At 39.3% G+C, this 17196-nt stretch overlaps 3 protein-coding genes across 3 annotated transcripts in view; all 3 read right to left on the bottom strand.

Moving 5' to 3' along the window:
• Positions 1-17196, bottom strand: part of LOC306852915 (protocadherin Fat 4-like) — a gene marked incomplete at its 3' end in the record, with an annotated part of 273486 nt that overhangs the window by 56831 nt on the left and 199459 nt on the right. The window lies entirely within an intron of this gene.
• Positions 5192-7588, bottom strand: LOC306852881 (protocadherin beta-15-like; the record flags this gene model as incomplete). Its single annotated transcript, XM_079390001.1, has 1 exon — positions 5192-7588. The coding sequence occupies one exon, from the start codon at positions 7586-7588 to the stop codon at positions 5192-5194; it is 2397 nt and encodes a 798-aa protein (XP_079246127.1).
• On the bottom strand, positions 8657-11056 carry LOC306852880 (protocadherin gamma-A11-like; the record flags this gene model as incomplete). Its single annotated transcript, XM_079390000.1, has 1 exon — positions 8657-11056. One exon carries the CDS (start codon positions 11054-11056, stop codon positions 8657-8659), a length of 2400 nt encoding a protein of 799 aa, XP_079246126.1.

The raw sequence follows: 17196 nt of genomic DNA, 5'->3' as shown, positions 1-17196 counted from the left end.
AAGTGCACCTAGGGCAAAAGCTGCTTTAAACGCAAAGGATGGTCACACCAAATGTTGATTTAATTTAGTTAATAGAAGTTCATTGATAAAGGAAATCTATTTATGACATTATTTTTGAAAGCATCCTCATTTTACAGCATTTTTACACAAGTGCCTAAAACGTTTAACAGCACTGTAGCTTTGCAGGCAGGTTTATTAAAGCATCTTGGAGACGTTGCCACAGTTCTTCTGGATTTAGTCTGTCTCCGTTTTTTTCTGTATATTCATGCCATTCCAGACAGACTGAATGATGATCAGATCTCTGTGTGGAGTACTGGCTGTTGTCAGATTCCTTGGGCAAACAAAAATATCACTGGATTTTTACAATTAATGACAAAATGAATGTTTGGAAATGTAAACTGATATTTCCTACTGACACACTACAGCAAAGAAATAACTGATTTAATCTATTTTTTAGCTGGTGAAAAAAGTGTTCTAATAATTTTGGCCACCACTCTAAATCCATGCCTAATAAAAATGAATAAATTCAAAATAAATTAATATGAATCTTACCTCATTTGATTGTGCATCAAGCCCTTCAAGATCACCTAAAGCTGTCTTTTTCAGAGTCAGGTCAGCGGTCAGTGTGCCCTCATTATAAGATCTGACGAACTTGAAGTCACTAGTGCGCGAGCCCGTAGTCAGGTATGCGTCATAATTGTAAGTGCTGCGGAGAGTTCCCGCGCCCTCCACCTCTGCGTAATTTGGAGGCAGATACGCGCTGGGAATGGCTACAGCTCCATCAAACAACAGTCTGGGCTTTCTCCTGCGACAAAACCTCACGGCCAGGATGATGATGATGAAGGTCAGGAAGAAAGTGGAAACGGACACCAGCGCGATGATCAAATAAAACGTCAGTTTGGAGCTGCTCTCGTCTCGAGACATGTCTTTCAGTTCTGGAACTTCAGCCAAGTTATCTGATATAAGTAAATACAATGCGCACGTGGCTGAGAGAGGAGACTGTCCGTTATCTCTCACGGACACAATGAGGTTCTGTTTCATGCTGTCAGATTCAGAAACGTCTCGCTGCGTCCTGATCTCTCCGCTGTGGACACCGATAGTGAAAAGTCCTGGATCTGTAGCTTTAATAATGTGATACGAGAGCCACGCGTTCTGGCCAGAATCCGCGTCCACGGCGATCACCTTGGAGACCAGGGAGCGCGCCTGCGCAGCTTTGGGTACCATCTCGGTCATGAAGGAGTTTCCTTCCGGAGAGGGGTATAATATCTGAGGGGAGTTGTCATTTTCATCCGTTATGAAGACGCTCAAGGTCACGTTACTGCTCAGAGGAGGAGAACCGTTGTCTCTGGCTAACACGAGCACTTTGAAACTTTTCAACTGTTCGTAATCAAACGACCTCACGGCATGAATGACCCCGGTGTCTCCGTTAACGGATAGAAAGGAGGACACTGGTGCGCCATTGACATCAGAGGACAACAGAGAATAAACTACAGTGCCATTCTGTCTCCAGTCCGGGTCTGTAGCTGATACTGAACAAATAGAGGAGCCCGGTTTGTTATTTTCTTGGACATGAGCTCTGTAACTCTGCTCCTGAAATACAGGTGGATTATCATTCACGTCAGCTACAGTCAGGTGAATATTCTTAGTGGAAGATAAAGGCGGAGAGCCCTCATCAGTAGCAGTAATTGTAATATTATAATCAGAGAGCAGCTCGCGGTCTAATTCACCTGTGGTCACCAGAGAATAATATTTCTTGATTGAAGGTACGAGTTTAAACGGGACGTTTTGCTGAATGGAGCAGCGCACCTGTCCGTTATTCTCAGAGTCTCTGTCCTGCACATTTATGACACCAACCTCTGTACCGGGGACCGCGTTCTCAGGAATAGGAATGTTCACATATTTAAGTATTACTATAGGGGCGTTATCATTGACATCAATAACATCTATTAATACAGAACAATGATTGGCTAGCCCTTGACCATCTTTGGCTTGAATTGGCAGTTCAATTGAACTCACATCCTCATAATCAATCAGCCCTGTTAGTCTAATCTGTCCAGATAAGGAGTTAAGAGAAAATATTTCCAACAGCCGTTCGGATAAATGACCAAATTCATAAGTCACTTCTCCGTTTTGTCCCTCGTCAGCATCAGTAGCGCTCACTGTCACCACTACAGTATCTAGAGGAGAATTTTCAGGCAGACTGACTTTATAGCTGTCCTGACTAAAGACTGGAGCATTATCATTAGCATCCAGCACAGTGACGTGTATGGCTACAGTACCTGATCTCGGTGGAGTCCCGCCGTCTACCGCAGTGAGAATTAATGTTAGCTCTTTCTGCTGCTCACGATCTAACTCTTTATTAAGAACTAGCTCTCCATATTTTCTTCCATTTGTACGCGTTAGTACACTAAGAATAAAGTGTTCGTTTTCTTGCAACATGTATGACTGCACTGCATTCATACTAATATCTGCATCATGAGCCTCATCTAATAAGTAACGAGAACCTTTAAGTGCCGATTCCCGTATTTCAAATTTGATAACACTTTGTTTAAACTGTGGTGAATTATCATTTATGTCCTCAATATTGAAAATGACGCGATGCAAACCTAAAGGATTTTCTAGCACAAGCTCCTGGTTTATAACACATGAAGCTTTCTTTTCACAAATCTCCTCTCTGTCGATTCTCTCCGCTACGGTCAGTTCTCCAGTATTCAGATTAATGTCACAGTATCGTTTTCTGTTACCTTCTGTATCAATGCGAGCCTTCCCAGTTAGCATTCTTTTTACATCGAGCCCGAGATCCTTTGCTATATTTCCAATCACAGATCCGCGTTTCATCTCCTCCGGAAAAGAATAGCTCACGTCTCCATAAGTGGTGTGCGCCATCAGCACGAAGAACAAAAGACCAAACATCTCACTAGTGATGCCGAACCTTTGTAATGCTTCAGATGTTAAGCAGAAATGAAATCCAGCAATATAACAATTAAACATGTAAAGCAAACACGCTTAAAACTAAACAGAAAAATTGACCGAAGTAAGGTATAGGCAGTCAGTCAACGTCGAGGATTCTTTGTCACAAAACCAGCTTGAAGTCATGTGAATGACATCGCAAGCAGGGTGGAGAGATGTGTAAAGACACACATGCTTTTGCAGGTAAACAGCGACACAGCGAGTTGAAATACAAAACTGCAACATTGATATTTCCTAAACTAAAGGATTATGTGAAAAAGAACAAACTGGTGTGTGTGTGTGTGTGTGTGTATATATATATATATATATATCCTATATACAGTACCTTGCTAAAGTATTCAACCCCCTTCATTTTTTTCACGTTTTATTTTGCAGCCTTGTGTTTTGCCTTGTGTTGCAGCCTGCTTTAAATTACTTTTTTTCCCACATCAATCTACACTCCATACAGCATAACTGCAAAGCAAAAACAGAACTGTCACAACTTTGTAAATTTATATTTAAAAAAACTGAAATAAGTACACTGCATGAGTATTCAAACCCTTAACTCAATACTTAGCTGAAGTCTCAAATCTTTTACAGCCTCAAATCTTTTTGTGTATGATGGGACAAGCTTTGCACATCGTCATTTGGCAATTATCTGCCATTCTTCTCCTCGCCTCTTCACCTTTCAAACTCTGTCAGGTTGGATGGGGGCAGATGCACATGTTCAGGTTTCTCCAGAAATATTTTATTGGGTTCAATCCCAGGCTGTGGCTGGACCACTCAAGGAAATTCACAGAGTTGTCTATAAGCCACTCTTGCTGTGCGCTTAGGGTCATTGTCCTGTCGGAAGGTGAAACATCTGCTCGTCTGTGGTTCTGAATGCTCTGGACTGGGTTTTCATTAAGGCTATCTCTATATTTTGGTGCAATGAGCTTGTCTTCTACTTTGATGAGTCCCTCAGTCCCGGCCGCTGAAAAACAGCCCCACAGCATGAGGCTGCTACCAGCATATTTTACTTTTGGGATAGACTTTGCAGGTGATGAGCAGAGCTGGTCTACAAACATGATGCTTAGAATTGAGATTCATCAAACCAGAGAATTTAGTTTCTCTGAGTCTGAGGGTCCTTTAGGTAATCTTTTGCAAATTCCAATTGTGTTTGCATGTGTCTTCAATGATGAGAGGATTGAGTCTGGCCACACTGCCATAAAGTCCAGATCAGTGGAGTGTTGCAATGATGTTTGTCCTTCTGTAGGTTTCTCCCATCTCCATATATCGTTGTTGGTCACCGCTCTAACCAAAGCTCTTCTCAATAAATTGGTCATTTTTGCCAGGAGGCCAGCTCTAGCAAGAGTCCTGGTTGTTCCAAATGTCTTCCGTCATGGATAACGGAGATTACATGCTCCTGTGAACCTTCAATGCAGCATAATTTTTTTCTGAACTCTTCCCCAGATATGTGGTTTGATGTAATCCTGTCTCTGAGCTATACAGCAAGCTTTTGTTTCACCTCTGGGCTTGATCTTTGCTCTAATATGCATTTTCAGCTGTTAGACCTTTTATTAAGACGTGTGTGCCTTTCCAAATCATACCCATTCAATTGAATTTGCAGCAGGTTAACGTTACTCAAAGAGTGGTAACATTTACCAGCAAAATGAATGCTCCTGAGCTAAATTTCAACTCTCCCAGATCAGAGTATGAATACCTATGCAATGGAATTATTTAAGTTTTTTATCTTTAATAAATTTGCAAAGATGCTAAAAACCTGTCATTTGCACACACACACGCGCGCGCAAATACACACACACAACCCAATACCAACGTTTTAGGACAAACTCCATTACAAACAGCACAATCTATGTGGACAAAACCGGATATTAGACAAGACGGTAAAATAAGCTTTACAAGAGGCACAGATTTAGTTGACCACTAAAAGTCCAAACACAATTAAAATTCACAATATTAGCAATAACCAAATAGATTACATTTATTCGTGAAACAAGCCTCATGACTCCTCATACATACCAGAAAAAGTGCACCTAATGCAACTACTTTTGCGATTTCAAACTGTCCTTCAAAATTGTCAGTGTGTCTGCAGTTATAAAAAGGCAGTCAACATAAAACACAGATACGCTTTAAATCAATATGTTCTAAATAAAAATAATGATAATTATATGAATATATATATATATATATATATATATATATATATATATATATATATATATATATATATATAAAGAAATTAAGAAAGACTAATTCCTACCTGAAACGAGTCGAGCATTTCCGCATCTAATCCTTCAAGATCTTCCACAGCGGACTGAGTCTTTTTCAGAGTCAGGTCAGCGGTCAGTGTGCCCTCATTATAAGATCTGACGAACTTGAAGTCACTAGTGCGCGAGCCCGTGGTCAGGTACGCGTCATAATTGTAAGTGCTGCGGAGAGTTCCCGCGCCCTCCACCTCTGCGTAATTTGGAGGGAGATACGCGCTGGGAATAGCTACAGCTCCATCAAACAACAGTCTGGGCTTTCTCCTGCGACAAAACCTCACGGCCAGGATGATGATGATGAAGGTCAAGAAGAAAGTGGAAACGGACACCAGCGCGATGATCAAATAAAACGTCAGTTTGGAGCTGCTCTCGTCTCGAGACATGTCTTTCAGTTCTGGAACTTCAGCCAAGTTATCTGATATAAGTAAATACAATGCGCACGTGGCTGACAGAGAGGGCTGTCCGTTGTCTCTCACGGACACAATGAGGTTCTGTTTCATGCTGTCAGATTCAGAAATGTCTCGCTGCGTCCTGATCTCTCCGCTGTGGACACCGATAGAGAAAAGTCCCGGATCTGTAGCTTTAATAATGTGATACGAGAGCCACGCGTTCTGGCCAGAATCCGCGTCCACGGCGATCACCTTGGAGACCAGGGAGCGCGCCTGCGCAGCTTTGGGTACCATCTCGGTCATGAAAGAGTTTCCTTCCGGAGAGGGGTATAATATCTGAGGGGAGTTGTCGTTCTCATCCGTTATAAAGACACTCACGGTCACGTTACTGCTCAGAGGAGGAGAACCGTTGTCTCTGGCTAACACGAGCACTTTGAAACTTTTCAGCTGTTCGTAATCAAACGACCTCACGGAGTGAATGACCCCGGTGTCTCCGTTAATGGATAGAATGGAGGACACCGGTGCGCCATTGACATCAGAGGACAATAGAGAATAAGCTACAGTGCCATTCTGTCTCCAGTCCGGGTCTGTAGCTGATACTGAACAAATAGAGGAGCCCGGTTTATTATTTTCTTGGACATGAGCTCTGTAACTCTGCTCCTGAAATACAGGTGGATTATCATTCACGTCAGCTACAGTCAGGTGAATATTCTTAGTGGAAGATAAAGGCGGAGAGCCCTCATCAGTAGCAGTAATTGTAATATTATAATCAGAGAGCAGCTCGCGGTCTAATTCACCTGTGGTCACCAGAGAATAATATTTCTTGATTGAAGGTACGAGTTTAAATGGGACGTTTTGCTGAATGGAGCAGCGCACCTGTCCGTTATTCTCAGAGTCTCTGTCCTGCACATTAATGATGCCAACCTCTGTACCGAGTAACGCGTTCTCAGGAACGGGACTGTTGAGAGAATTGATTACTATCATAGGGGCGTTATCATTGACATCAGTAACCTCTATTATTACTGTACAATAACTGGCTAGCCCTTGACCATCTTTAGCTTGAATCGGCAGTTCAATTGAACTCTCCTCCTCAAAATCCATGAGTCCCTTTAGTTTAATCTCTCCAGATATTGTATCAAGGAAAAATAATTCCCGGACAATTTCGGATAAATGACTAAATGCATAAGTCACCTCTCCGTTTTGTCCCTCGTCAGCATCAGTAGCGCTCACTGTCACCACTACAGTATCTAGAGGAGAATTTTCAGGCAGACTGACTTTATAGACGGCCTGACTAAAGACTGGAGCATTATCATTAGCATCCAGCACAGTGACGTGTATGGCTACAGTACCTGATCTCGGTGGAGTCCCGCCGTCTACCGCAGTGAGAATTAATGTCACCTCTTTCTGCTGCTCACGATCTAACTCTTTATTCAGCACGAGCTCGCAATATTTTCTTCCATTATCCCTGGTTAGTACATTAAGAATAAAGTGTTCATTATCTTGAAGTGTATACGATTGCACTGAATTCCGACTAATATCGGCATCATGGGCCTCATCTAATAAGTAGCGAGATCCTTTGACTGCAGATTCTCGTATTTCGAATTTAACGACACTCTCTGTGAACTGTGGTGAATTATCATTTATGTCTTCAATATTTAGAATGAAGTGGTGCAGTTCTAGAGGGCTTTCAAGGACTAGCTCCTGGCTTATGAAACATGAAGCTTTCTTTCCACATAGTCCCTCTCTGTCGATTCTCTCCGCTACGGTAATTTCTCCAGTATTCAGATTAATGTCACAGTATCGTTTTCTGTTACCTTCAGTATCAATTCGAGCTTTACGAGATGACAGTCTGTTCACATCGAGCCCGAGATCCTTTGCTATATTTCCAATCACAGATCCGCGTTTCATCTCCTCCGGAAAAGAATAGCTCACGTCTCCATAAGCGGTGTGCGCCATCAGCACGAAGAACAAAAGACCAAGCATATCAGCAGTAACACAGAACCTTTGGAATTCTTCAGATATCAAGCAGAAATTAAATCCGACAATAAAACGATTAAAATGTAAAAAAACAACAAATGTAAAATTAAATTAAGAAAAATCGAGAGGAGTAAACTATCAGACATTCAGTCACTGTCGACGATTTTCTACAACGAGAGGAGCCTGTGTATGACATCATAAAGGGGGCGGAGAATTGTGTATTGAAGACACACATTATTTTGCAGGTGAACAGCGACACTTTGAGTTAAAATAAGAAACTGCACGACATTCTTATCCGACAGTAATAAACATTAGAACATAAAAAGAACGCGTGTTGTATACTTTAGCCATTTTTTTAAGTACTGTGTATCAAAATTAAGCCAGCAGAAGTCACTTAAGTACGAGAGAGAGAGAAAGCCAACAGTATGTATGTCATTCAAAATCAAAGAAGCACATGAAGGGACAGGGAGTTATACAAGCAAAATACCCTAACAAGTAGTGAATAGCAGTGCAGCACCATGGACAGCAACACTGAAAACCTGTCCTCTAATCAAATTAAAAGTCAGTTTAAAAGATTTCTCTCAAGGAAATTTTAATAACAAAATTAATTCTCATTCTAAATGAACTATATAGAATGATTAAATATTAAGAGAAAATAAAACTGCTTAAATAGCAATATTTTATCACAGATAATTACAAATGGAAGACTCTAAGGACACATACTGATGAGTGATTAAATGTTTTAATGAAAGCAATCGTTAACAGAAAGAGACGGATGTCCTTGAAATCTTCAAAAGGTCACTAACAAATTACTTTTACAGCTTGACTCCAAAATATGTCCAAAAGAGTGCCAAAAAGAACTACCTCATACATGACCAGAAAAAGTGTTAAAAAAGAAAGAACGTCACTTTATAGGATCTTTTTTTTTTCTAACTCCAAATTGACCCTGTTCAAGTGTCTACAATCAAGCATTTGAAAGAGCCAAGCGAACGGCTAAGAAAAGAAAATTGCCAAAGAAAGCAGTCAATTGAAAACACAAATATTAAATTTAAACAGAATTCCTCCAAATTGTTTTTAAATGAAATAATCATCTCTTACCTGAAAAGAATCGCTCATTTCCGCGTCTAATCCTTCAAGATCATCCACAGCGGACTGAGTATTTTTCAGAGTCAGGTCAGCGGTCAGTGTGCCCTCATTATAAGATCTGACGAACTTGAAGTCACTAGTGCGCGAGCCCGTGGTCAGGTATGCGTCATAATTGTAAGTGCTGCGGAGAGTTCCCGCGCCCTCCACCTCCGCGTAATTTGGAGGGAGATACGCGCTGGGAATAGCTACAGCTCCATTAAACAACAGTCTGGGCTTTCTCCTGCGACAAAACCTCACGGCCAGGATGATGATGATGAAGGTCAGGAAGAAAGTGGAAACGGACACCAGCGCGATGATCAAATAAAACGTCAGTTTGGAGCTGCTCTCGTCTCGAGACATGTCTTTCAGTTCTGGAACTTCAGCCAAGTTATCTGATATAAGTAAATACAATGCGCACGTGGCTGATAGAGGGGACTGTCCGTTATCTCTCACGGACACAATGAGGTTCTGTTTCATGTTGTCAGATTCAGAAATGTCCCGCTGCGTCCTGATCTCTCCGCTGTGGACACCGATAGTGAAAAGTCCCGGATCTGTCGCTTTAATAATGTGATACGAGAGCCACGCGTTCTGGCCAGAATCCGCGTCCACGGCGATCACCTTGGAGACAAGGGAGCGCGCCTGCGCAGCTTTGGGTACCATCTCGGTCATGAAGGAGTTTCCTTCCGGAGAGGGGTATAATATTTGAGGGGAGTTGTCATTCTCATCCGTTATGAAGACGCTCACGGTCACGTTACTGCTCAGAGGAGGAGAACCGTTGTCTCTGGCTAACACGAGCACTTTGAATCTTTTCAACTGTTCGTAATCAAACGACCTCACGGCATGAATGACCCCGGTGTCTCCGTTAACGGATAGAAAGGAGGACACCGGTGTGCCATTGACATCAGAGGACATCAGAGAATAAACTACAGTGCCATTCTGTCTCCAGTCCGGGTCTGTAGCTGATACTGAACAAATAGAGGAGCCCGGTTTGTTATTTTCTTGGACATGAGCTCTGTAACTCTGCTCCTGAAATACAGGTGGATTATCATTCACGTCAGCTACAGTCAGGTGAATATTCTTAGTGGAAGATAAAGGCGGAGAGCCCTCATCAGTAGCAGTAATTGTAATATTATAATCAGAGAGCAGCTCGCGGTCTAATTCACCTGTGGTCACCAGAGAATAGTAATTTTTGATTGAAGGTACGAGTTTAAATGGGACGTTTTGCTGAATGGAGCAGCGCACCTGTCCGTTATTCTCAGAGTCTCTGTCCTGCACATTAATGATGCCAACCTCTGTACCGGGGAACGCGTTCTCGGGAACGGGGCTATCTAAAGACTTAATCACTATAATGGGGGCATTGTCATTAACATCTGTAATTTCTATAATTACTTTAGTGTCTGAAGAAAGACCAGAGCCATCCTTTCCCTCAATAAGCATCTCATATTTTACTTCCTCCTCAAAATCAATAGGGCCTTTAACTTTAATCTCTCCACTATTCTCATTAAGATTAAATAATTCTTTTGCAGTTCCGGAAATACGACTAAATTCATAAGTCACTTCTCCGTTTTGTCCCTCGTCATCATCAGTAGCGCTCACTGTCACCACTACAGTATCTAGAGGAGAATTTTCAGGCAGACTGACTTTATAGACGGCCTGACTAAAGACTGGAGCATTATCATTAGCATCCAGCACAGTGACGTGTATGGCTACAGTACCTGATCTCGGTGGAGTCCCGCCGTCTACCGCAGTGAGAATTAATGTTAGTTGTTTTTGTTGCTCACGATCCAACTCTCTTTCTAACACTAACTCAATATTTTTGCCACCATCCGCCTTTGTACTTAAAGATAAAAGAAAATGGTCATTATTTTCAATAGAATATCTTTGTACTCCATTCTGTCCTATGTCCGCATCATGAGCCTCATTCACGCGGAACCGAGCGCCTTTCACAGCATTCTCACTTATCTCAAGCTTTATTGTATCTTTAGGAAATGCTGGTGTGTTGTCATTAATATCTTGTATTTGTATTGTTACACGATGCATCGCCAATGGGTGTTCTAGAACTAATTCGAAATTGAGAGCACAAGAAATTCTTTCATTGCATAGTCCCTCTCTGTCGATTCTCTCCGCTACGGTCAGTTCTCCAGTATTCAGATTAATGTCACAGTATCGTTTTCTGTTACCTTCAGTATCAATTCGAGCTTTACGAGATGACAGTCTGTTCACATCGAGCCCGAGATCCTTTGCTATATTTCCAATCACAGATCCGCGTTTCATCTCCTCCGGAAAAGAATAGCTCACGTCTCCATAAGCGGTGTGCGCCATCAGCACGAAGAACAAAAGACCAAACATCTCAGCAGTAACACAGATGCCTCTAAAATCCATATCGGGGAGAGAAAAAGACAACGAAAAATACTTGTTTTAAACGAAAACATATATCTGAACTATATTTAGAAAATGAGATTGTAAAAAAAAAAAGATGGGAGACACTACATCTCTACGTTTTTATTACGATGTGAGCTAGAAGCCCTAAACATGACATCAGGAACAGGGTGGAGTATAAAATACAATATGAAGTAAAATGATTTTACTGGTGAACAGCGACACTGTGAGTTAAACTGAGAAACTGCATAATATTAACAACTTGATTTCTATGTATAAACAGCGGGGGAAAACTCTGGATTCTATTATATAGATATAAAAAACACACAAAAAAAAAAAAAAAAAAAATGGCTATATGCTAGATAATTAAAAAGCAAAACCTCAACTATCCAGAGACAGACTTTCTATTAAAAGTATTTTTTTTTTTCATTTTTAAATTCTTGTGCTGAAGTGAAAGCTACTAACGTGAGAATTTAAAATCTTACACTTATTCAATATAACAACATGGAGGAGAGGAATACAAAACTTCCACCTATTAAAACTGTTAAATGTGCATGCATTTTGCTATAGGCTTAAGGTGAGACGAGACAGGGCCTTTAACTGGATTTGGACGCCCAACTTTAAAAACAAAATGACAAGGAAAATGAAAATATCTAATTTCTCCAAAAAAAAAAAAAAAAACTATAAATATATAAAAAAAATATATAAATGCAAAACTGAACAATTACTTCTCTATATTTCTCTCTCTCTCTCTCTCTCTCTCTCCAAATGTAATCACTCTGAAACAACAATATTAGCCAGTCATGGGAAAACAAAGTAAAATGATGCTCAAAACAATAAAGGCACAGACGCTATAAGGGTTACATGATTATAAATCGTGAATACAAGACATATCAAGTACCTAGAGTAGTTAGCAATGTACACTCTTAAAAATAACGGTTCCAAAAGGGTGTTTTTTCAGTGATGCCATAGAAGAAACATTGTTGGTTCCCCAGAGAACCTTTTAGTGAACAGTTCCTAAAAAAAACATTTTGAAGAACATTTAAAAAATATTTTTACTATGAAGAACCTTTTCTACATTTGAAAGATTCCATGGATGTTCAATGTTATTCATAGAGCCATTGATGGCAATAAATAACCTTTATTTTTAATAGTGTACAGAACTAACATACATCCCAAAGTATTCGTACATTTCTACATTACATTACGGCAATTAATGCATTTTCTTATAGAAAAATGCACATTTTCAAATTTAGACCATTGCACTTAATATGTAATAATAAAAAATAAATAAATAAATATCATTAACCTTATTGGAACGAATCACTGTCTCATTTTTCTCATCAGTCCATTCAAGATCATCCACAACAGACTTATTTCATAACTTGGAGGGAGATATGCGCTGGGAATGGCTGAAAATTCAAATAATTTCATTTAATTTCATTTAACTTTTTACTACTGAACAGCGGCAATGTGCGAGTTAAATGAAAAAAATATCAACATCTTTGACAGGATGAAGAAAATTACTTTCACTAAATGACTTCATAAAATGACCTGTCTCAATGTGCTATATGTTAATAATGGTCAAGAACAAATGCCAGAAATTCAGTTTCAAATATGAGACGACAGTATAGCGCTGCATTATAATAAATTATAATAAATGACTCACCGTGCAGGACCATGGACAGCACCACGCGCCATTCTCTCATAAATAGAAATGCCATTTTATGTTTGAAGTGAAATGAACAAATGGTATTGCAACAACTCTTTAATAAGAGCAACAAGCCAATTATTAATGAATAGCCTGCAGCATTTCAAAATACAATATAAAACGAACAAAATAAGCCTACCACACAATATGAAACTATGAAACAATACAGCAAACTATGAAAAAGACGTTTTGCCTGAAACAAATCTGCTTACTGAATTTTTAAGAGTCAGGTCCTGTGGGAAGGTGGAAACGATTCCCACTCCGAGAGTGATTCGAATAGACAGGGTACATTTGTTGAAGTATTTATTTTAGGTTTAGTGCTGTTTTAACTCACATGGCCGGCCGTGTCACCGTATTTTGCATTATGTTCTTAAAATACATAAGCTATATTTCACTACTGGCCATATATCCTTCCTGTTCCATTTTTGAATAGAGCAGCAGAGAGCAGATGGAGCAGAGCAGCGGCGCGCAGTGAGTCAGGCTGGAATTACATGTTAATCTCCTGCGCCTCGCGTCAAACAGTGAGACGGGGGTAGCTGCAGCCGGGAGCAATGGGCGTGCTGAAAGGAGGCTTTCCGCAAGGTGAATCAGTACAACACAAACTACCCTTAACCATACCCCCACACCCTGACAGACAGCTTTGTCGACCAATCATCAAGACCTTTCTCCACCTCCCTACATTTTGGCACGCCCTAACCTTTCGCCACGCTCATTGCTCCAGCCTGCAGCGAGGCTGAGCCTTAACAGATATTATTATTATTATTATTGTTGTTGTTGTTCTGAACATATATTACTGTTGTTGTTGTCGTTGTTATTATGCAGAACAGTTATTATACAACATGTTCTGAAAAAATCTGTTGAATCTGGGATACTCTGTAAAACAGAAAATGAGGATGAACAGTGTGGATTTACTGCTAAATTGTAGTGTAAAACTTTAACATGTACAAGTTGATCATCCAATTATTTTCAATGGAAATAACATTCTCCACAAATCTCCAAAATTGAAATACAAAGTTAATGTTGACCGTAAATTAAATTCAACCATTTATTTTAACCAGTTATAAATTAAAATGTTTTGAGATTACATTTATCTCTTTTACCATATAGGACATTTTACCACCTATGGTAAAGAGAAAAGTATGTGACCAAAAGTTTTGAAACCCCATGGTGTGACATTCTAGAGAACTGTATTACACAATCAAACAAACAACAATAATTTCAAATATAAGCATGCATCAAAACCATATTATTATTATTAATAATACGGGCAGTCGGGGCCTAGTGGACAGAGAGTTGGACTTGTAACCTGAACCGTGGGTTTGAGTCTCAGGTCCGGCAGGGTTTGTAGGTGGGGGGAGTGAATAACCAACACTCTCTCCACCCTCAATACCACGAGTGTGGTGAGACCCTTGAGCAAGGCACCGAACCCCCAACTGCTCCCCAGGCGCCGCAGCATTGACTGTGTGTTCACTACTGTGTGTACATTTGGATGTGTTAAATGCACAGCACAAATTCCGAGTATGGGTCACCATACTTGGCCACACTTGGCCTACTGTACTTACCTACAAATCGGGAGTAGGGTAATGTGTTAAAATCGATAATTACCCCAAAGAATGGGTTGACTTTTTTTTTGACTAAAATACACAGAAGCAATAAATAAATAAATAAATAAAAATACAGCAACATAACAGATAACTAAAGAGGGGAAAATGTGACATCAAAAGGTCAAAAACATAGGAGGCCATGGGGCACGCAACTTTTGAAATGTAATGTATATTAATATGTGTGCTACACCAGCAACATTATAAATAACAAATGTGTACCAGATTTTAAATGTAATGTATTTTCATATGTGTACAACAGGTGTTTTCATACCAAAGACTTTCACAAAGTATGCACCTGCCTCCACGGTTCGATTCCCTCCTTTCCCACCATGCTGTAGGCCTTTCCATGATGGCGAACCGGTTCACTGGCTGAAAGACTATAAAGAAATTGGCTGTGTTTCATTTTGCTTTTTCATGCCCTTTCCTTGCTAACGTCCCTCCCTCTCGTCTCGTTGACTCGGATGTACGTTATTGATTAGGCCCACATTGCACTACTGGCGAAACCCCTGAAATGACCTGAATTGTAAGGTCATAAGAACACTTAAAATCCGCTATGGAGTTGATTAATTGCATTTTTTCCTTTAGGATTTTTTTTTTAAATGCAGAATTCTCTATGTATATTGGTATGCTTGGGCTGTTTGAAATAATTTAAAAGTAATTCATATATCAGTTGTTTGGGGTGTAGGTAAATTAAACGCGACCTGCGATGTGGTAACATCATAATTGTGGTGCATTTTGGTATGTAGAGCTGCCTGAAGTGCAGACCCGCTCCGTCGATCAGAAACGAGGGTCCATATAAACTTAGTAAAACAAAGTGTTGCACGTTTTATTGGTGCAAAGATAAGTAGGTTTATATTTATTTTGTATAACATTTGCAACTGCTTTTTATCACTTATTTAGAAGCACCACAGATTAAATTGTCATCTGTTAGGGACTACTGAACAAACATTTCGAAGTTTATTTTAAAATGCAAACTTGAAGCTAAAAATAAATATCTGTAAACACTTGCTTTTTACAACACTATAAACACCAGGTAATGAAAAGTTCTGCACGTGATCTGCACGCTCTCTAAAGACTTGGGCAGTAAATACGTCTTATAAGTAATCAAGTGGTCAAGTGCAAAGAGTATTTGGACAGGGCATGTGTCTAAAAGTGAAGTGGAACGCAGCCAATGAAGAAATAGGAATAAGGAAGGGCGCATCAGTTTTGAAAAGCACTAAAATACACACCCACACACACACACACACACGATAAAATCATTATTTGCACACCAAGCAAAATTAAAATAAAATTGATTAATGAATGAATTAAAATTAAAAAGAAATGAATAATGCTATCGTAATCAAACACCGACGTCATTCTGATTTGAGGATAAAGGTATAAAACAGGCAATAAAGGACAGAGTAAAGTTAAACAATAGCTACGTATTTCCTTATTCTGAATCTATAAACCTCAAACACACAGATCGTGAACTTCTTACAGGCGGTGGCGCTGTTTAGTCGCACAGAAATTTAAGCAAACTCAACATCTCAGTGTGTGTGTTTCAGTCTCATTGATATAGATACCAGATGTTGAGACGGGGGTTAAAAAGGAAGGAAATATTAATTAGTTATGAACAAGACTCATAAAGACACACAGCACTGAAGGCTGAGATAATGTCATCAATTAATAGTGGTTTCTTGAACAGCTTACAGCACCTTTTTTATTGAAATCCATGTCCATTTTGACAGTCGAAGAATTGTGATTATTTAGTTGAATCTAGAGTTGGATTAGTAAAATTGATTTTGAACTTCATGAATTTATTTTGTATAATTTCATATATAAATATAAATGGTCTTGTTTATAAAATTGTCATATTTACAAAGTTTTAAAGTTTTTGTAATCTCATTGTTTATTAATAAAAAGAAATTAAATGCAACTAGGCCTTATTTCATAAGTCAAATAATTTGTTAATTGGATTTAAAATAAAAACATTTTTATTAATTACTGTTATTGGAGGACAAACAGGAACACTTGTTAAAGGCTCAGTAAACTTCAGCAATAGCCTTTGCTCACTGTATTGTACTAATAATATACATTTGATTTATAAATGTAAGATACTGTTATACTAATTTGTAGTTTTATTCCAGAATAATCCATACAATCTAGCAGAATTTATTTTATTTTATTTTTTCTCTGTATATTGACATCTTCTTGTCCTAAATTTCAGTTTAATATCTATTCTAGTTTAGTTTACGTTTTAGTGTAACATCTATTCATTACTGCAGCATTTGTGACCTGCTGTGCTGTAATGCAGCTCTACTGCCTTTGGCCATCACTATCTCATTATAATGTTGTTTGTTTGTTTCTCACCACAAGCAGCAGAAATGAGAAGATATTTGAAACACAAACTGGTCACGACGCAAAAATAACTGCTTCTGGGTGTAGTATACATGAGAACAACTCTAGTTTATGAGGTTAAATGGGTGGTGCCTCTAGAACTCTATGAAGTTATGAGACTGTCAGCAATAGTAGCACAATCTGTTCCAGTACCTCTCTCTCCTTATTGTCACCTTTATGTCTGTTCAGACACTCAATTCTGAATTGAATTGTTGCCATAGAAATTCATCATTGTAGTAACCATAGAAACAGCCTCCAAGATCAAATAAAAGAGAGGGTGCTGAGAAATAAATATATATATACTTTTTTCTTTTCTTTTCTGTAGACAAAATTACAAGCTGAACCCTTGAACCTCCCTCATGCACCAACACAGACACACGCTCAATCACTCACTTTCTCTGATGTTAGATTAAAGA

Source organism: Barbus barbus, assembly GCF_936440315.1.
Source record: "Barbus barbus genome assembly, chromosome: 33".
Taxonomy (NCBI): domain Eukaryota; kingdom Metazoa; phylum Chordata; class Actinopteri; order Cypriniformes; family Cyprinidae; genus Barbus; species Barbus barbus.
Note: the sequence above shows the minus strand (reverse complement) of the source record. Positions and strands in the feature narration are given on the sequence as shown.